The following is a 22,317-nucleotide window of genomic DNA, read 5'->3' as shown; positions in this document are numbered from 1 at the left end:
ATCCCAGATGAACTGGATCGAACTTACCCACTGCAGAGATGGGGGGCAGCCGTATGCCACTGCATAGGCTCTGTGGAGGCTGTGGGGCCCCAGGAACACAGACACACCAATCCCTCACTGTCTTCAGCCTTTCTTTGTTGATATTTTCCAGCTTGATAGTGACTTCTCCACAATGATTCGCAGCTTTGCTCAGCTGAAACCGCAGCCCGACCTGCTGTACTCTTGAAGGAACAGTGGAGTCAGCCATGGGGGCCTCATCCTGGCTGCTGAGGTCCCCAAAACTGCCCCCACTGTGGATGGCGATGTCTACTCCACTATGGTTGTTGTTGGCACTGCTAAGAAGGGATGGCTCACTGCTACAGGAGGAGAGTCCGCCAGAGCCGGACTGATACATCTGGTGGAAGACAGAGGGTTTTCAGAACCATAAAAGAAACACCAACATTGGTCTGAGCATAGATCATGCGATTAAAGACAGAAACCATGGAAAAACGTTTCAATTAAACAAATGTGAAACGACCACTTTTTGTCAAATGCAACACTTTTAGTAGAATCTTAATTTTATTCAATATAAATGAGCCTGATTTATGTATAAGGAAATGAAGGGAGAATATCTGAGTTCTCCAAGCAGCCATCCAGCAGCCCCCCCACCCCAAATCACAGATGCTATTTTTTCAGTACATAGTCTGAGGCTCTGAATACTAATGTGACAACGCCTTTAACGACTGGACAGTTGAACGCGAGAGTTTAATAATCCAGTTTTAATACGGCGAAGCAGACAACCAGTCAGCCCAGAGGCAGTTCTGAAAAAAGCAGGCGGCTCACCTACGTGAAGTCTGTCCATTAGGGAGGTTTAGGAGGAGACAGAAGCAACAATGCAGGCTTCAGAGGTCAACATTTAACTTTACATGAAGATTAGTGTAACAGTAGAAACATTCAACACAACTCACCACTGGGTTCTTGGCCTTGACGGTTCTGGCTTGGAGACGGTTGTCCACTCCACATGTGCTCCTGGCGTCCGTCTGGCCATCCGAGCCTACAGCTCCCTTCCCGGAGTGCGGCTCAGCCTCCCTGATCGCTTTGCAAATCTGCAGCCTTGGAGGGGCGTCGCTGCGCTGTTTCTTGGTAACGTGGGCTTCGGGTCCATGAACTGTTTTCACATGTTTCCTCAAAGAACTGGGGTCAGTGTAGCGCTTCGTGCAGCCTGGAATCTTGCAGATGTACGGTTTCTGTCATGGAGGTTGTGACCAGGGTTAGAGACAGGTGTGGTGAGGGAAAAAAAGGTTGTCACCTATGTTTGATACTGAGAACGTGTGCCAAGGTCAGAAAACATTTTACTGGATCTAGATCTGCCCTGTTCTACTAATTATGGCATAGGACATGGGACAAAAGACTGGACCATCTACATCTGGGCCACCAACCCTGGTTCTCCAGATCCACCACCCTGTCATCTAGTTCCACTTGCCTTTCTCACTGCTATCAAACAGGTGACCAGGTTTGGTTGATAATCACATTGTTTGGCAGTTTAAGTAGATTCCTTGACATTACACTGTTTTTGATTTTCTTCAACCCTTGGATTTGGTGTGTAAAGACGTAAGGTTGGCACTCCACGGAGGTCTAAATTATGAGAAAAAACAATCTTTTTTACCATAATGCTTGGTTTCCTCCATCACTATCTTAGAACCATAGAGTTGCTAGAAGTTGTAAAGCTGTAGGTTTGGTGGGAAGTGTAGCTGTAGGTGTAGCTCCATCTTTGAAAATGGAGTGTGAGATTGACAGACGGATAGCTGAAGCAGATGAGTGATGTGGTTGCTGTATCCGTTTGTTGAAGTGAAGAGGATCAGCCAATTTGGCAACGGTCTCCATCTACTGGTCAGTCTATATTCGCCTTTCAAGTGTTATTGTAAGGATAAAGGATAAGACAGCATATGCAAGAGCCCAGAACCCTGACCCTGTAGGGCCAATGGGCTCACCTAGGCCGAACTGGAAGATGGTGGTCAGATAAGATTAGGCTGTAATCTGGTTCCAGGTGAGCAGACGATGACGGGTGGAACTCTGCTGTTCATTAACTACCCCCCTCTGCTCAAAAGGACTCAGATGAGGGATTTCTTACCTCGTTGGAGTGGGTCCGGTTCTGGTGTTTGGCCCTGTCTGAGGCATTAGAGAAGGCCTTGTTGCAGCCTTCGTGCTCACACACATAAGGCTTCTCCCCTGTGTGAGACCTCAGGTGGGTCTTGAGGTTCTCCAGCCGCGAGTAAGCCTTGGAACATCCTTCAAACTGCCAAAACACAGTCAGAGAGAAACTGTCTGGTGAAGTTGTCTCCATCACACTCATGCTGCAGGTGGAGGCGTGGCTGCTCGTTTCTTTTTGGGGTGCTTGCTCAGAATGAGGCCGGCCTGTGATAGTCTAATCTGCCCTCAGTGCCCCCAATCAGGAAGTAGTTTTGGGAATAAAGGGGAAAAAAAAAGGATGAAATATAAAGAAAAGAAAAAGAAAAAGATTCTTGATTCAAGGTGAGACTACAGCTCAATAAAAAGACAAGACTAACATATTATACTCAGTATGAAAATAATAAAACTCCTGCTTTTGGAAGATTTTAGCTGGAATGTGTCTTTTAAAGCTTTAATTCGTGACGGCAAACTTTCAAACACCAAACTCTCCCAGCAAATAATGGTAGCAGAGTTTCAGGACTCCTGCTGGTGGGGAGAACCTAGAGTAACAAGTCTCACTCTTCAGGAGTAGAAGGTCAGGCGTTCTGCTGCATCCCCTTCATGAGGACTTTGAGATTCTCCAGCTAACACACTGTGTCTAACTTCTGAGGAGGTAGTAGGGAGCTATAGAAGTGGACACCATTTACCATTCTCTCATCTGGACTGACCTTCAGGCCATGAGGACAGGAACTGAACAGTTGGATGGAGGTATCAGAGTATGTTGTTGGATGGTCTTACTGTGCATTTGTGCGGCTTCTCCCCCGTGTGTCTCCTCATGTGGACCACCAGCATGTACTGGGCCTTGAAGGGCTTCTGCTCCCGAGAGCAGTTCTCCCAACGACACACAAACTCCTTCTTCTCCCCGTGGATGTGGTCATTGTTGATGTGCTGCACACAAATCCGTCAGAACAAACGTGATTCTGGATGGTTGTTCTGTTTGGACAAGTTTTCAGATTGTGGCAGACATGCAAAAAAAAAAAAAACCCAGGTGGAAGAAGGACAAGCTGCAGGTCTCATTAAGATCCTGAAGACCTGCTGACAACACTGTCAAAGACTAGAAAGAGAATCAGATGTTATGGAGACAAAAGGACATAACCATCAACCCTGGCCGTAATGTCTGACTGGAAGGAAAAAGGTTGATGACATCAGAAGAATGACTGGACTGACTGGATTGACAGGACTTTCATCTCAACTTCTGGGGAACTTCTACAGAGCCACCATAGAGAGCATCCTCTGTCTAAGTGCTACGGTGTGGTACGGGAGCTGCACCGCTCAAGACAGGAAGGACTTGGCCCGGGTGGTGAAAACCGCACAGGAGATTGTGGGAGGACCTCCCCCACAACTCGACTCAGTGTACGACAGCCGGGTCCGACGGAAGGCTGGTCGTATAGCTGCAGACCCCACCCACCCAGGACATCAACTGTTTGTACCTCTTCCCTCTGGGAAGAGATACAGGAGCATCAGAACTCACACGAACAGACTGAGGAACAGCTTCTTCCCAAGAGCAGTGAGGTCCATCCACCCCCCCCACACACACACATAACCCATCACCCCCCTCCCCCCAGACTTAACATAACCCACTTACCCCTGTCAGCACACAGCTGACAATGCTCTGACTGTACTTTAAAAGTATGTAACCAATATTCATACCGTGTGTGCAATATTCATTCTATATGTGGAATACCCACTCATATGTGCAATATTCACCCCACTCTACTGTACAGTATTTATGTCTTATATAGCTCATTATCCTTATTTTTTTTATTCTACCTTTTTATATTGTTGGAAGAGAGTTGCTGTAAAAAATTTCATTGTGCACTGCAGAATGATAATAAAAGATTCTGATACTGATTCTGAAAGAATCTGACCCGTCTGACTACAAACTCTGTCTTGTAGAACTACAACTCAGACAGACTTTCTACTTCCTGTTTGGATTACAAACTTACAACTTTATACCGCACAAGTGTTTCTCCAATGCCACCTTCAGGAAAGTAGAGATTCAACTCCTGCCACCTATATTCACGAATGAACCTTTTTAGTCGCCAGCCTGGTCCAGAGCCTGATCCAGAGTCTGGTCCAGAGTTGTCCAGAGTTGTTTCTGGGACCCTATTGATACCCCCTCCCCCCATAAGCTATGAGCTCACGTGAACCAGCTGGTCCTGGGTGTCATGCTCCTCGGAACAGCCGTCCCAGTGACAGTGCGTCTCATAAATGGCGTCCGGCTCCTGCTTGCAGTCATCCTTGTCTAGATCCTCGCGCAGATCTGAAATACTGCCGCTCTGATCCTGGAGAAGGACACAGACTTGAATGAATGACCTGCTGTCACCGTTGGTGGCTTGCTGTCGCTGACCCCCCTTCAGTTTCATTCATAACAGGATAAATAGTTCAAACAACCATCGATCGGACTTCTGCTGAGCACAACATTCTAACTTACTGTACCTGGAAGGAAGGTAAGATGGGCAGTGGACCCTCATCTTCGGTCTTAACCTTTGACCTCTCGGTACTCTGTGGGTTAACTGTGCTGCTGACTGTTGAATCTCCCCTGGAGTTCTGAGCGACATAAAAAACCAGGTCAAAGGTCCTGAATTTTATTTTGAAGCTAGAAGAGTTTTGGATCTGCTGATCAAAGAAGCTTGTGTTGTCTTGTCTAAGTAACCCTTCTACTATCCTAGGCACTTTAACGTTGGGAGGTGGGTCATCTAGACCCACTAGACAGTGCTCTGAACCTTTTTTCTTCAATGATTTGTGATCTTCACTGGTGTCCATGGATTACATGAAATCTTTCCACCTTTATCCACCTTTGTCATGGTAGGGAGAACACGTCAATGCAAGGGGGGGGTCATCTAAGATAGCACAAGGGCTAAGGCAGCAACCAGACATCGAAGCACTGCCGGACACATACATCCAGCGGTGCTCTCCTAAACTCGAGCAGATCTACAGCTAAACAAGCAAGTGCACTGAGAAACGGATCTTCAAAAGGAAAAAGTATAGAGTAAAAGAGAAATATGAAAAAGATTGATCGACTGATTTTTTTTTTTGGGCAAACAAGTTTCAAGGTTTTATTGCCGTTTGCACATGCGGTACATCAGAATTTTTTTATTTTGGCATCTCTCATGTCAGGGTAAATAAGAAAGGACAAAAAAATTAGAAAAATAAATAGAATAAAGTTAACAGTTAATATTAGACAGCAAAAGTACAAGGTATATAAAAAAATATAAATATGAGTATATATGAATATTGCAGCATCCCGGTCTGTTCAGAAGAATTATTGCACATGTGGAGTTATTGTTTATTGCACTTAGTGATTCAGTCCAGTCTTCCCTCTCTGATGTCCTTTGCCAGCATTCTGATTGCTGTTGGGAAGAAGCTGCTGTGGAAGCGTGTGGTGTGAGCGTGGATGCTTTCAGGCCTGCGACGTCTGAGGTTGTGGCCTGAGTCCACACACTGGATCAGAGCAACCAATAATTTTGCCAGCTGTATTAATGACCCTCTGCAGCATCTTCCTTTCTTTTATAGTGGTGTTTCTAAACCAGGCTGTTAGTCCGCTGGTGAGGATGCTTTCCACAAGCCCCCTGTAGGCTTGGGTGAGGGTCAAGCGCTTGACACCAGCCTTCTTCAGCAGCCTGATAAAGTACAGCCTCTGCTGGACTTTCTTCACTGTGGCAACAGTGTTTCTTTCCCAGCTGAGGCTGTTAATGATCTGCAGTCCCAGGAACCGGTGGCAGTCGGTCCGCTCCAACACAGTCCCGTTGATGATGAGCGGCTGATGTGGCGGTGCTTTCCTGCAGTCCACAATTACTTCTTTTGTTTTTCTCTACGTTGAGAACAAGGTCGTTGTCTTCTCCGTAGATGGTGATCCTGTGCACCAGGTCTCTGTATGCAGACTCGTCCCCTCCTCTGATGAGGCCGAGGACGGTTGTGTCGTCTGCATACTTGATGATAATGTTGTTGGAGTCAGGGGAGGTGCAGTCATAGGTGTAGAGCAGGGGTCGGCAACCCGCAGGTCAGGAGCCGCATGCGGCTCTTTAAGCGCTGCCCTAGTGGCTCCCTGGAGCATTTTCAAAAATGTTTGAAAATTTAAAAAGATGGGGGAGAGAAATATATTTTTTGTTTTAATATGGTTTCTGTAGGAGGAAAAACAAGAAACGAACATTCTTAATGTTTTCCAATGCTGTAAGAATGTGTAGAATAAATATTGAAACGCCCAGTAGGTAGGTCACTTGCAGCGGGAAATATGGGAGCCACCGGGGGACAGTCTACCGGCTGTCCCCAACTTACTCCTTTCCTCATATAATCTCATATTAGGGTGAGGGGGTGGGGGGTTTGGCCTGTGTTGCTCCTTGGGGGGGGGGGCTACTTGGCAGTGGTCCCCCTCCCATGGTTGCCGTATGGAATGGGCCCCCCTTCTCTCGGTTTTATTTGCACCTTAGACATGTAGGGCCCTTGGTGGGGGGGTGCTTGGACATAACTGCCAGCAAGCAGCAGATGTCCTCTTGGCACCCTACCCGCCAATTTTAACTGCACCTTAGACATTTAGGGCCCCTTGGTGGGGAGGGTGATGGGACATCACTGTGAGTAATTAGATGTCCCTTCAGTGCCCTACCCGACAATTTTAATTGCACCCCCCTCAAAATATACATTCCAACATAAACACCCACACATGCACACCCACACCCTCACTAACACACACGCACAAAGTCATTTCGCAAGGAAGGTGGGACCTTGGACCATCTGTCCCCTACCCCATTCCTGGTGGGGCGTGCGGGGCCCTTGGCAACGGCGGCCGTGTCCCCTGGATGCCGGTTTCCTGGGCCCGGCGGTGCTCTCCCCACGCAGGGAGAGGGATCCCTGAGCTTTCTGGCAAGGCCAGAAGCCGGGGATCATATCACACCTGAGCCGGGGGTGTCTGTGTCCCCGTGGGGTGGGTTCTGGTCCTTGCCGCCGGGTGCTGGGCCTCGCCAATTTCCATCTGTGGCCGAGCCTGGTCGGGCCATGTCTACAACAACCCTTGTGCGCCCCCTTCTCCCTGGGGTGCCCCCCTCCTGGGCGGGGGCAGCTGGCCCCTGTCTTGCACCAACCGTGGGCCTGATGGATGTCTGCCTGGAGCGCGGAGCGGGTCTCCCTTGGGGGGTCCTTGCTCGTACCTGGGGTTTGGGCGGGGGGATGCCCAGACCCCCTGGGTGGTGATGAGGTGCTCGTCTGGGGCTGTGGGCACCCCTCTCGGGTGGGGCCCGGCGTTGGGCCCTCCTGGCGCTGCGGGGAGGCTGCTCTCCTGGTTGGGCTGAGGCGGCACTCTCTTTACCCCCACGCCTCCCTGCTCTCTGGGGGCCTCGTGGTGGTCCTGCTGGCCCTGGCCTGGGTGGCGGACGTGGTCACCCGGGGGGCAGTTGTTCTCTGCCTGCTGCCGCGTGGCGTTGGGGGCTTCTGGCTGCCGTGGCTGCTGGTGTGGGGGTGGCTGGGCACTCTCCCTCCACAGGATACAGTGCACTATGCAGATGGATTCAGGGCTGGATAATGTTGAATTTTGTATTTTACTGCATACATTCAGCAGTATTTTTGAATGATATGCTCTTTATAATGCTACAGGACAAAAAGATGAATGTACAGTTTTGTCTGGCAAGGGTAAATGAGTTTTGTGACAATGTTGAGCAACAGAGGGGCCGGTATGGGGAAATCTTAGGGGCCGGTATGGGGAAATCTATGTGGCCTCTGAACGCACCACGGGCGCACCGACCACACGAGCTGGTCCAGCGCGTGATTCTCACTGTCACTACCGGCAGCTTCACAGCAGGATTCAAGACCACAAACAACTAGTGTCTATTACACTCCTCTGCCCCACAAGAAAAACGTCCCGCACACTGCCACAAATTCAATTGTTGTTCGAATCAATCATTACAGCCCCCTGATTAATAGAAGAAAGCCAAACGCTTAAAAACCAAAAACCAATAAGCTGTGGACAATTCTGTGACGACATGAGCAGAAAATGTTTTCTTCCTACCTGGTTTGCCTCTGAGTTCAGGTTACTGCGGGAGGACACACTGGAGGCGGCATGAGGGTGGTGGTGGGGAGGAAAGGTTTGGATCAGGGGAGTTGTGTGTCCAAAGGTGTTCAGACCTCTTTGGTGGGACAAGAGCTGCTGATAAACCATTGGGTTGATGGGGTGGGGGAAGCTGAAGGTGGGACTGAGTCAGAAAGAAAGAAAAGCCTCCTCAACAATTTAGCAAAAGTTTTGAGAAAAAAAATATTACATAAAAAATGTATTTGCTAATAAAAAAAATTGAAATTGGTATATTAACAACTAACAGGAAATGATTCAGTACAAAACAAAACAAATAAATAATTTAAGAATCTATTTAGGTACAATTTATCCCATAATGTTCCCACAGAAACGCTTTTGTAGGGACAGAAGTCTCCTTTTGAACCCCTTTGTTTTTCTCTTTGTATTGTAAGTCATTTTTGTAATCAAGAACATGTTCTTAATAGCTTACCTTGTTACATAAATGTTAAATAAATAAATAACCACCAAGGCCTGGAGAAATTCCTAGCTGAGCTTCACAAGAGCCTCCAGCCTCAGCCAGGTTGGCTAAAGTTAAAACCAAGAAGCCAACAGTAAGATGCAAGCAATACTAGCATTATTATTAGGACTTTATAATCTGACCTAATGAGCTTTAAAGGTGAGAAAACCTCCCATGGTTGCCCCAGCATAAAGACCTGTTCATAACTGTTCTGATGGACAGGAACCTGCATATGGGCGTAAGCTAGCGTTGACATGGCCAACATAGACAAGGTTTCATGATGGGACATGGTGTTTATGGCGGGACATGGTGTCCATGGTGGGACATGGTATTTATGGCAGGACATGGCGTTCTTGGTGGAACATGGCGTTCATGATGGGACATGGTGTTTGGTGGGACATTGTAGGTCAACGTGAGGCATGGTGGTCATGGCAGGACATGGCGATGATGGTGGGACATGGCGTTCATGATGGGACAACGTGAGACATGGTGGTCATGGCAGGACATGGTGTCCATGGTGGGACATTGTATTTATGGCAGGACATGGTGTTCATGGCGGGACATGGCATTCGCTTCCAGGTCGAGTGAACGCTGGCGCACTTCTGGCTGCCGCTGCTCCCCTGGACCAAATTTTCAGCATTTCTAAGCCTATGGACTCTGTTTTTTGCCACAAATTGTAGATATCTATCAATACCACCTTTTGTACAACTACCTGTGGACTGTCTCCGGGATCTGTACACGTCTGGTTCAGAACAACAACCGCCGGCTGTTTTGTGCTGATTCCTCGCCACGCCGGACACAATGTGGATCAACCCTGAGTGGATTCTACTCGCCTGGACTATCCTGTCTCTGGTCAAGCATCCACTGACAGCTCTCCTTCAGTACTCTGCCTTGGACCTTGCTAAACTCCGCCTGACTCACATTGATGCTCCTCCGCCATCGCTACTCCAGCACCCGGACATCTTCTACCAGCCCCGTCGGAGATACATTCACCGTGGCTCACGGCGTATCCTCAGGGATGGCTCCTCCTCCTCATCAATTACTCAAATAGTTAACATGTCTCTTCAATCTGGAATATTTCCCGAGGCCTTAAAAACTGCAGTCATTAAACCTCTCCTGAAGAAGAGCGGTCTTGAACCCACTGTACTGAATAATTACAGACCTATCTCTAATCTGCCATTTTTAGGAAAAGTCCTTGAAAAAGTTGTCTACCAACAGCTCACTGACTTTCTCTTATTAAACAATTCATTTGATGTTTTCCAGTCAGGTTTTAGACCCCATCATAGCACAGAAACTGCTCTTACCAAGGTAACCAACGACATCCGCCTGAACACTGATGATGGCAAAGTCTCTGTCTTAATCCTGCTAGACCTGAGCGCTGCCTTTGATACTGTTGATCATGGGATCCTTTTGCACAGACTCCAAGACTGGGTTGGCATCTCTGGATCTGCCCTAAGTTGGCTCAAGTCTTATCTAGAAGACAGGAAATACTTTGTTGAAATTGGTAGATGTGTCTCAGACTACATGGCCTTGACTTGTGGTGTGCCCCAGGGATCGATCCTGGGACCCCTTCTGTTCAACCTCTACATGCTGCCACTAGGGCAGTTAATACGCAGTAATAACATATCTTATCACAACTATGCAGATGATACTCAGATCTATGTGTCACTGACAACAGGTGAATATGGGCTGGTGGATTCACTCAGCCACTGCCTCCAACAGATCAGTGTGTGGATGCAGAACAACTTTCTCCAGCTAAACTCAAACAAGACCGAAATTATTATTTTTGGCCCACAGAAACAAAGAGAAAGTGTCAGCAGCTACCTTCATTCTCTGTCTCTTAAACCCTCAAATCAAGTCAGAAATCTAGGGGTAATCATGGACTCTGACCTGAACTTTAACAGCCATATCAAGTCAGTAACATCAGCGGCATTTTATCATCTGAAAAACATTGCCAAAATCAAAAACATAGTGTCAAAGCCAGACCTGGAGATACTTATTCATGCATTTGTCTCCAGTAGGTTAGACTACTGTGACGGCCTGCTCACCGGCCTCTCCAAACGAGCTGTAAAACAGCTTCAGTACATCCAGAATGCTGCTGCTCGAGTCCTGACCAGAACCAGGAAGTATGATCACATTAGTCCTGTGCTCAGGTCTCTGCACTGGCTCCCTGTACCTCAAAGAATAGACTTCAAAGCAGCTCTGCTTGTGTACAAGTCTCTCCATGGCCGAGCACCAAAGTACATCTCTGACATGTTAGTGCCATATGAACCATCTCGTACTCTGAGGACCTCAGGGGCCGGCCTCCTGTTGATTCCCAGAGTCAGAACTAAACAAGGGGAATCAGCGTTTCAATATTCTGCAGCTGAAATCTGGAACAGCCTCCCTGAAGTCGTAAGACAGGCGTCTTCTGTGTTCATGTTCAAATCTAGACTTAAAACATTTCTGTTTAGCCGTGTATATGACTGAAAGGTCCTATCTGCACTTTTTTTTCCTTTCCTTCCTTTATTTTTAAATCAATTTTCAAATTTTTTCTTTTCTTTTAAAGTAAATTTTACGTTGATTATTTCTATGATGTATTGTGATTTTAATGCATTTTTCTGTTTTGTGAAGCACCTTGAATTACTTTGTGTACGAATTGTGCTATACAAATAAACTTGCCTTGCCTTGCCTTGCCCTGCCTCCAACTCCATCAGATCTTTCTGGTCTTCTACCCGACGTCCGCCGAGGAACTCCCGACGCCGCGCTGACCCTGGCGCGCTGGCTCACCTGGCCCGTGTAGCTAACGACATTGCTGCTGCTAACCTCTCCAGCACGACAGCCAACTTCGGTCTCCTAAACATCCGCTCGCTCACGAGCAAGGGGCATCTCGTCCAAGATCTCCTCATCGACCGAAAGTTGGACTTCATGTGTCTAACAGAGACTTGGCAGCAGCCGAATGACGTCACCGCTCTGAACGACGCGACACCTCCGGGGTTCGTTTACATTGCTCACCGGGCGCGGGGGGGACTCGCTATGATCCACCGTGAGAACTGGAGGCTCACGCCCGTGACTGTACCTGCCTATCAATCATTCGAGGGTACAGCATGTCAGCTATCTGGACCAACGCCAACTATCGTTGCAACTGTCTACCGACCCCCAAAACCAAATAAGGATTTTATTGCTGACTTTTCTGACCTTCTGACTCATCTCTCCAAGCTATCATCCAACCTATTAATCTTAGGTGATTTTAATATTCACATGAACAATGTCAGCAACACCCTCACCAAAGATTTTACATCCTGTCTGGACAGCTTTGATCTTCATCAGCACATCAACTTCCCCACCCATAAGAATGGACATGTTCTTGACCTTATTTGCTTCTCAGGTGTTCACCCTCTGGACTGTAAACCAGATATTTTCCCTTTTTCAGACCATATGCTGTTTTCTTTTAAGGTCAACCTCTCTCTCTCCAAAACCAACCTTCCCCGTACTATAACCTTCCGTAAGATTAAGGACATCAACCTGGACAATTTTTCTTCACTCATCAACAGCCTTCCCCCCACTGACAGTCATTCCACTCCTGACGAACTACTTTCACATTACAATGCCAACCTCCAAAATCTCCTGGACAATCTTGCTCCACTTAAATTCAGGTCCATTACTTTCACCACTTCTGCACCCTGGTTCACTCCCAATCTCAGACAGCTGAAAGCCAAAGGACGGCAACTGGAAATATTATTCAAAAAAAGTGGTCTTGCTGTCCATAAGCAAATGTACACTACACATCTTTCTCATTACAATGATTGTATTTCTGAGGCAAAAATCACTTATTTCTCTGGTCCAGTAAACTCTTCAGTAGGTAACACAAGAGCTCTTTTTTCACCTCTCTCAAAAACAACAACATGTCCAAATGCACCCCCCCCCCCCCACTTGTACTCCTCAGATTTTTGTAACTCCTTGGCATCATTTTTCACAACAAAAATTGAGCAGATCCATCAGCAACTTAAGCCATCTTCAAGTCCAAATTCAATCCCTGCTGCTTTAATTCCCCCACTTCATTTGTTTTCTGCTTTAAACCTCCCATCAGTTGATGAAATCAGTGAACTCATCCAAAGATCCAACACCTCTTCCTGCCAGCTTGATCCAATACCCACTGCTTTGGTCAAGGCTACTCACCCCACTCTGTCCCCACTGATCACCAGCATCATTCACGCCTCCCTCAAGACCGGAACAGTTCCCACTGCTCTCAAATCAGCAGTAGTCACCCCCATACTAAAAAAGCTTGGTTCCGACCCCTCCAATCTCAACAACTTCTGCCCAATATCAAAGGTTTCATTCATCTCCAAAATTCTTGAAAAAAATGGAGCTGCTCAACTCCATGCTCATCTCTCCGGCAATAGTTTATACGAACAGCTCCAATCTGGTTTCCGTCCCCTCCACAGCACAGAAACAGCCCTCCTCAAGATCACTAATGACCTCCTCATTGCAGCAGATGCTGGTTCAGTCTCCATCCTCCTCCTGCTAGATCTAAGTGCGGTGTTTGACACTATCTTGACACCATCCTTCTGGATAGACTTTCCAATATTGGCATCACCAACCGACCCCTTAGCTGGTTCCATTCATATCTCTCAGGTCGCACCCAGTTCATCTGGTTAAAATCATTCACCTCTCCCATCACACCAATCAACACAGGTGTGCCCCAGGGCTCTGTCCTGGGGCCCCTTCTCTTCATCATCTACCTCCTCCCCCTCGGCAACATTTTTCGGAAATACAACATAGATTTTCACTGCTATGCCGACGACACCCAGCTCTATATCTCCTCCAAACCTGGCTCTACTTTTCCACCTTCTTCTCTCTCCAATTGTCTTTCTGGAGTCAAATCCTGGTACATAAATTGCAATAAGACTGAACTCCTCGTTGTTGGCACTAAATCCACTCTTAGCAAAGTTGATCATTTCTCTCTCTCCTTCCACAATTCCTCCATATTTCCCTCCCCTCAGGTTGAGAGTCTGGGTGTCCTCCTTGACAGCACTCTTTCATTCACTGCCCACATCAGTAACATCACTCGCTCTGCTTACTTCCATATGCGTAACATTCGTCGTCTCCGTCCCGCTCTCACTCCTCACTCTACGTATATCCTAGTCCACAGTCTCGTCACCTCCCGTATCGACTACTGCGACTCCCTTCTGTCTGTACTTCCACAAAAAAACCTCCATAAGCTTCAACTGGTTCAAAACTCAGCTGCTAGAATAATAACCCAAACACCCTCCATTCACCACATTACACCCGTCTAACAGCAGCTTCATTGGTTACCAGTACCTCCCGGATCACCTACAAAATCCTCATCATAACCTTTAAAGCCCTCCACAACCTTGCCCCTCCGTTTCTCTCAGAGCTCCTAACAGTTGCTCCTCCCACTCGCTCCCTCAGATCCTCTTCCTCCCTTCGACTGGCTGTTCCACGAACACAACTAGTTACCATGGGGGGTAGAGCAGCTCTGCCCCACAACTCTGGAACTCCCTCCCCTCTGATCAAAACTCACCTTTTCCGTCATGCTTTTAGCTCAAAATATTAAAATTGCTGTTTTTAACTGTTAACTTATTTTGTGTTCTGTAATTTTACCGTTGAATGTTTATATTTTTACATACTTTGTACTGTGAGGCGACCTTGAGTGCCCAGAAAGGCGCCATATAAATAAAATGTATTATTATTATTATTATTATTATTATTATTATTATTATTATTATTATTATTATTATTATTATTCTTGGTGGGACATAGCGGATCAACGTGAGACATGGTGTTCATGGCTGAACATTTTGGCTTGTCTTTTTTGGGACTATCCAATCCAAACATTTTTGATCAGTCTACTCTTAGGTACCATTGAAGACACGACAGACGACCCAGTTCAACTCTGAAGGGTTGGATTGGGGGGGGGTTAAATCCCCCAAATAAAGCTACAAATTCAGCTTCCTGCAAAGTTTGCCTGAAGTTCATCTGAGCAATCAGGTTGGCAGACCTGATTTCCTCACAGATTCAGACAAATGACGTCATGAGGTACCTGATCCCGCCCACAGACAGGTGTCCGTAAGAGCTGCTGGCGGCTGAGCTGGAGCGGGAGTTGTTGATGTAGGCCACTAGAGAGCTGGGCGAGGTTCGGATCATGGTCTGCAGGTCGATGCTGCCGTCAGACAGAGGGGAGACGGACAGAACTCTCTTCCGGTTCAGTCGGGGGGTCAGCCTTGGACTGGAAAAGCGTGACGCTGGACACAAAAGACAAGGACAGACGGAGTCTTTACGCTGATGCAGGATTCTTTACACACATGTACTTTAAACCCCACTTTGTTGGGGATGAAAAGTTGGGTTGGTCTTCTCAGGTCAGGCTGTCCGTGAAGCAACTGCAACTCATTTCAACAACCATGCATTAAATATGGCCACCAGCACTGCAGCCACGCCCAAAATGTCCTGTCCAGGTGAATTTGGTGATTTTTTAAAAGTCCGACTGACGTTTTTAGCAAAATGATCATGTTACCACAGAAAGTTTAGAAATTCTTTTCAAACTAGGTTTTTTTGTGGCACAAAAACTGCTTTGCATATTCAGGGATAGTTATTCCACTTTTGGCACCTTTTGATTGCCAGATTTATTGCAAAATGATGTGTTTCCAAAAACAACCAGAAAGTCAGCCTTTTTCCAAAACTACCGCAGAAACTTTGACGGTTCAGCTGTTTTAGACACACTGAGAATTCTGTATTTGCTTTTCTGACTCAATATTTTGCACCCCTGAATAATTTAGTCACTTGTTTTGAATTGAAACCTGAATTCAGCATTTGACCTTTACACTTCTTGAAAATGTATTTTCTTCGCTGTCTGCTCCTTTTTATTGTTTTAAATGTTTCAAATGTGACAGTTTTTTGGTGAAACTTTATTTATTTGTTGACTCCTGACTGAGGCGCGCCCCCACAGGCCGGTGATCTCTTCCTGAAGCTGCCAGCGTGGTCATGAACCAACAGTCTAGAGGAGTTAACACTCCACGCCCTGCTTCCTGTCACCGCGTACGGATCCATGTCTCTTTTCCTGGAGGCGGCAGACATTTATTTTGGCTGAAATGTTTTGTTGGGGAAAATTTCTTCATTTCCATGTTTCTCCTGCTGAACCAGAGGCAGTGAAAGCATCGCTGGCGTTCATGCGGGGGTGTACGGATGGTGGACCCCGTCCCGTCTTAGTGCTGTGGTGTTCTCCAAAGCTCAACGGAAAAAAGCAGAAAAACAGATTTTTGTTGAAAAATGGATTTTTGATCATCTTTCCACCAAGAAGAAACCTGGATCCTGAACATAATGTCCTCTTTTGTTCAGAAGAAGTACAAAATCTGACGTTTGAAGGGTTTGTGGAAAAACAACGAACAGTTTTCAGAACCTTAATTTTTCAGAAAACCATTTTTAAAGAAAATCGCCAAACAGCAGGTTTATGAGTGGACCCTGGAAACCTCGTCCTCCAGTCTTTTAGTGCAGATTTCCGTCACTTCTGATTCAGTAACATTTTTCCAGCTAACTGACGTTCCATTGAGGTGTTCCTCCTACCATGACAAAGGTGGATAAAGGTGGAAAGATTTCATGTAATCCATGGACACCAGTGAAGATCACAAATCATTGAAGAACAAAGGTTCAGAGCACTGTCTAGTGGGTCTAGATGACCCAACTCCCAATGTTAAAGTGCTTAGTATAGCACAAGGGTTACATCCATCAAGTTTCTCTTTGAAGGCTCCTCAGCTGCAGACACAGACTGGAAACTTGAAAACGTTATTTTATGTATGATCTATGCGATCATGGCGGCATGTTCCATCATCACATGTTGAGGTGGAACGTTAGTCTATGTCAGACATTAACGGGACGATGTTTTGACTTTTCCTCCTAATACACCAGGAGGTTGAAGACCTTTTTCCTTCGTCACCATTTCTCCTGCAGCCTCTCTGGGTTTTTGTGACCTTTGATGACTCCAACTGTTAGCTTTAATGAGAGGAAGCCGTGCATGAAAATGAAAACCAAGCTATAAAGATCAGAGCTTCAGATTTACTTTTTTGCCCCCCCCCCGGTTGCTGCCATTGACCTGCTTACCATCCATAGGGCTGATGTACCCTGGGAGATGGGCCGCCACACCATTCTGCATCAGCAGGTCGCCACATGGTCTTCTCTGGTTGTTGGCCATCAGGTGATGGTAATCTGCAGGGTTAAGCCCCGGGGGTAAAGGGGGTAAACTGAACAGGCCCCGGTCCTTCAAGTGTTCATGGGTCACTGCAGCAGGAAGAAGACAACAGTTCAGATCCTGCAGTCTGACATCTGCTTTAGCTTCAAAACACAGAGGCTGCTTCATCCACATCATCGAAGTGACCCACAACACCCCAGAAAGCGTTACCCTTATGTCCATGTGGAAGTTTAGGAGCTGATGGCGTTGTCTGTCATGCTTTTGCTGACCCTGGCCTAAGTCCTAAAACTTCCTTTAAAGGAATATGTAAGTGCAACACCAAGACAACAAAACTGAAGAAATAAGGTTGTCACTGCAGCTGACCAACCAGGAAACAGAGGAACCAAGTCGTGGTCGTTGCCTTCTCAAAGTGGATGTTCATTGATTTGTTTCATCCGGTATTATTAACAGATCTTTACAGAAGAACTTGAGAAAGCCTGGAAAGTGGTGCCTTTGGTAATTGGAGCACTCGGGGCAGTAACCCCCAAGCTGGAGGAGGGGCTACAACAGATACCTGGAAAGACCTCAGACCTCTCAGTCCAGAAAAGAACAGGAACAGCTAAGATACTGCAGGACCCTCAAGCTCCCAGGCCTCTGGTAGAGGACCCCAGCTTGGAGGAGCAACCACCCGCGGGGGGGGGGGGGGGGGGGGGGGGGGGCGTTTTTTTTTCATATATAAAAACGTAAGATAAGTCAAGATATTCCTACATATATAAATAAATACTGAAGATGGTCGTATAAAAAAAGTGCATTGTTGTGTTTTACATTCTGGAAAAAAATAGTATATTCAAAGAAAAAAGTAAGAGAAGCAAGGGAATTCTTTCACTGTGACCCCCTGCTGCCATAAAACCCCTCCCACTAGGAGCCGACAGCTTTCTCCTGCTGCTGTGCCACGACGGTAAAAGCTGCCGTCATTCAGACTCTGCTGCTCCTCTTGACAGCAGACGTGTGCTGCTCATCCATGCTTTTGGATCTACTGAGTGTAAATGTTCAGATTCCTATGTGTGTTCCTCTGAGGGTCTCACCATCCGCTGGACTGAGTCCTCGTGCAGCTGAGATCACGGAGAGGGTGGGGCTACTATGAACCGAGCGCAGATAATGCTCCACGTGTGGCCCCACATAGGATCTGTGAAGAAGAGGAGAAAACAGAGGGAGATGAAGATAAAGTCTGTTTGCTAAATGATCATGCTGCAAAGTCTTAATTTTAACCAGAACTAACAGAAATGAATGCCCCCCCAGTTCAATGTCTTCCTGAAACCGCTGACAAGCCTTGCTGGGCGGCGCCGTCAGTTCAAGTTCTACAAGCTTTTTATGCATTGAAAATGGACACACAACACTTTAGTTTTTGCTCCCATTCATCATGAGATGAACTCAAAGATCTGAAACCTTTTCCACAAAATAACAATTTCTTTCAAATATTGTCCATAATACTGTATAAATGTGTGACAGTCGGCACTTCTACTTTGCTTAGATGATCTATCCCACCTCACAGATGTGCCATATCAGGATGCTGATGAGACAGCAGGATTATTGCACAGGTGTGCCTTAGACTGAGCACAACATTGAAGGCCACTCTGAAATCTCTTTGGTTTTATTGGCGGGGGTCTGAGGACTCCAAACACTAATCAGTATCTGGTGTGACCACCATCTGCCTCATGCAGTAAAACACATTAACCCTAAAATTTTGGGTCACTGTTTTGTTTTGGTTTAATGAATGATTGACTATAACAAAAGAAAATCTGGAAAAATTCTTCTTTTAATCTGCTGATAAGCAAGTAACAACGAAGAAAAAACATTCAGGTGTCTTACAATATGTCTAGTGTAATAATAATCTGGTTCCACTCCTCGTGTGAGGCCTGCTGCTCTGCTAACCTGCTGCTGCTTCAGTCCACTTCACTTTTCAGGAGGCATCTCCTGCCTATCAGCATAGAGCTGTCGACAAGATTGTGCCCAGCACTGCTAACCTCTAGCACCAACCCGGCCTGCACTGCTTACTTTTGAGTGGCAACCAGTTTAAACAGCGATGTGGATTAACTGTGTGTGGCTGGTACTCCTTTGGTTCATCCTGTGGGTTGCTCGCCACCCAGTGAAAGCCCTGTTCCAGCACCCTGCCTCCGAGGCTAAGCTCCATATACCCCTACATAATGCACCTGCTTTCCTCCAGCGACTGGATCTTCCCTACATTTCCCGCCCTAGACCTATTCATCGGGGCAGTCATCGGAACTTTCAATATGACAACTCCAGCTCCATCCCTTCTTTTTGGTCCACTACTCGCACCTTAAAGAGAAACACGGGTCGCCGGGCTGAACGGGTCGTGGTGCGAGTCCCAAGAACGTCGAACACAACCACCGGCAGCAGCTCAAAAGTAAACTTTGGTCTACTGAACACCCGCTCTCTCACCAAAAAAGGCCATCTCATCCAGGATTTGGTGGTGGACGGTAAATTAGACTTTTTATGCCTGACTGAAACGTGGCAGCAGAAGAATGTCTTCATGGATCTGAACGACGCCACTCCAACAGGGTTTGTTTATTTCTCCCAACCACGTGTCACTGGTCGTGGAGGTGGTCTTGCATTAATTTTCCGTGAGTGTTTGAGAGCAGCTCCTTTAACAGTTCCTACCTTCCAGTCATTTGAGGCCACTGTATGTCAGCTTTCTGGATCCACCCCGACCGTCATTGCCACTATTTACAGACCACCAAAACCAAACAAGGATTTCATGTCAGACTTCTCAACTTTTCTAACATATATCTCTGCTCTTTCACCAAATGTTTTATTACTAGGAGACCTAAATATTCACCTGGATAATGTTAACAATTCACTTACTAATGATTTCCTATCCTGTTTGGACAGTTTTGGTTTTCAACAATTTGTTGATTTTCCCACTCACTCAAAAGGACACATTCTGGACTTAATCTGCTGCTCAGGTATCATGCCCCTGGACTGTAAATCAAACTTCATCCCGTTTTCCGACCATATGCTTGTGACATTTAATGTCAATTTGTTTCTTTCCAAACACAAGCCTTCACGCAATATTACCTTCCGTAATGCTAAGGATATCAACTTGGAGAATTTATCTGCCCTGATCAGTGAACTCCCAAATACAGACAGTTTTACAGATCCAGATCAACTTGTTTCACACTACAACACACACCTGCACCACATCCTCAACACATTTGCTCCACTAAAATCCAGATCTGTCTCATTCACCTATACTGCACCCTGGTACACCCCCTCTCTAAGACAGTTAAAAGCAAAAGGCCGCCAACTTGAAAGACTCTACACCAAAACCGGACTAAGTATCCATAAAGACATGTACACACAGCACATTCTCCACTATAAAGAGTGCATCTCTAAAACCAAATCTGCTTACTACTCCAATCTCATCAATTCAAATAAAGAAAATTCAAAGATTCTTTTCTCCCTCATCTCTAACATCATCAAACCTCCTGACTCCCTTCCATCACATCTCTATTCAACTGATTTCTGCAACACCTTGGCTTCATTTTTCACCACAAGAATTCACCTTATCCATCAACAGCTCACCCCCTACTCTGCTCCATTTCTATCTTCCATTCCATCTTTTACGTCTGATGATTCGTTTTCTTCATTTACCCTACCCACAGTTAGTCAAATCTCTACATTAATTAAAAAATCCAAACCTTCCACATGCCAGCTTGACCCACTGCCCATCATCCTTGTTAAAGCTACAGCTCCCTCTCTTTGTCCTCTCATCACCAACATAATCCATGCTTCCCTCTCCTCTGGAATCGTTCCTCCTGCATTGAAAACTGCTGCTGTCACTCCCATACTTAAAAAACTGGGTGCAGATCCCACAGACCTCAATAATTACCGTCCCATTTCCAACCTTCCATTCATTTCAAAAATTCTTGAGAAAACAGTATCTCCTCAGCTTCATGCTCATCTGTCCTCCAATAATCTGTATGAACTTTTCCAATCTGCCTTCCGTCCCCTTCATAGTACTGAAACTGCTCTTCTAAAAATTACTAATGACCTTCTCCTCTCTGCTGACTGTGGTTTATTATCCATCCTTCTTTTACTTGATCTCAGTTCAGCTTTTGACACCATTTCTCATTCTATCCTCCTGAACAGACTCTCTTCCATTGGCATCTCTGGCACCGTCCTCTCCTGGTTTCATTCCTACCTGTCTGACCGTACTCAGTTTATCCAATTGAAATCTTTCACTTCTCATTCTGTCCCCATCACAACTGGTGTCCCTCAGGGTTCTGTGCTCGGTCCACTCCTCTTTATTATCTACCTTCTCCCGCTTGGTCATATTTTCCAAAAACACCAAATCCATTTTCATTGCTATGCGGATGACACCCAGCTATATCTTTCCAGCCAACCCAACTCCACACTGCCTCCATTAGCACTGGTTGACTGCATCAATGAAGTCAAATCCTGGTTCACCTCAAACTTTTTAAAACTCAATAGCAATAAAACTGAACTTCTTCTGATAGGCACCAAATCCACCCTGAGCAAGACCAACCATTTCTCTCTTTCCATTGACGGCTCCACCATCTCTCCCTCCCCTCAGGTAAAGAGTTTGGGTGTCATCCTCGACAGTAGTCTCTCTTTCACTTCTCAGATAAACAGCGTCACCAGATCAGCCTACTTCCATCTACGCAACATCCAACGTCTACGTCCCTCCCTCACTACTCAGTCCACTGCTGTACTGGTACATAGTCTTGTTACTTCCCGCCTGGACTATTGTAACTCTCTTCTATTTGGTCTCCCACAAAAAACCCTCCATAAACTTCAAATGGTTCAGAATTCAGCTGCTCGTATCATCACACGAACTCCCTCCATCAACCATATCACACCTATCCTTCAACAGCTTCACTGGCTACCCATCCCATTCCGCATTCAATACAAAATCTTGCTCTACACATTCAAAGCCTTTCACAACCTTGCACCTCCATATCTCTCTGACCTCCTTCATGTCTCCATACCTGCTCGCTCCCTCCACTCCTCTTCTTCTATCCAGTTTTCTGTCCCTTCTGCCCGTCTTGTCACCATGGGGAACCGGGCGTTCAGTTGCTCTGCTCCCCAGCTTTGGAACTCACTCCCCCCTGACCTCCGCAACACTGACACACTCCCACATTTCAAATCAAAGCTAAAAACTCATCTTTTCCAAATGGCCTATTCACTTTAACATTAACCTTTTCACGTTTTTATATATTTTTTATTTAATTTTGTATTTATTTAAATTGTTGTTGTTGTTTTAAGTGTTTATTGTATTTTATACTGTATACATGCTGTGCGGCGACCTTGAGTGCCCAGAAAGGCGCCTTATAAATAAAATGTATTATTATTATTTTATTATTATTATTATAAATAATAAATCCTTCTTAA

The 22,317-nt window shown here is 46.1% G+C and overlaps 1 protein-coding gene across 1 annotated transcript in view; it reads right to left on the bottom strand.

Annotated features, from left to right (window-relative positions):
- Positions 1–22,317, bottom strand: part of LOC144988789 (zinc finger protein GLI2-like) — a 126,831-nt gene that overhangs the window by 2,866 nt on the left and 101,648 nt on the right. Inside the window, exons 4-13 of the mRNA XM_078939716.1 lie at positions 17,970–18,070; positions 16,818–16,994; positions 14,767–14,968; positions 8,207–8,390; positions 4,648–4,758; positions 4,353–4,493; positions 2,947–3,096; positions 2,111–2,275; positions 948–1,226; positions 28–394 (exon numbers count right to left, since the gene is read on the bottom strand). Of these exons, the coding sequence (XP_078795842.1) occupies positions 28–394; positions 948–1,226; positions 2,111–2,275; positions 2,947–3,096; positions 4,353–4,493; positions 4,648–4,758; positions 8,207–8,390; positions 14,767–14,968; positions 16,818–16,994; positions 17,970–18,070 (1,877 nt within the window). The remainder of the gene's footprint in view (positions 1–27; positions 395–947; positions 1,227–2,110; positions 2,276–2,946; positions 3,097–4,352; positions 4,494–4,647; positions 4,759–8,206; positions 8,391–14,766; positions 14,969–16,817; positions 16,995–17,969; positions 18,071–22,317) is intronic.

Source organism: Oryzias latipes, chromosome 21 (genome assembly GCF_053564925.1).
Source record: "Oryzias latipes strain Hd-rR chromosome 21, Olatipes_Hd-rR_3.1".
Lineage (NCBI taxonomy): Eukaryota > Metazoa > Chordata > Actinopteri > Beloniformes > Adrianichthyidae > Oryzias > Oryzias latipes.
This window is presented reverse-complemented; position numbering and strand designations above follow the sequence as displayed.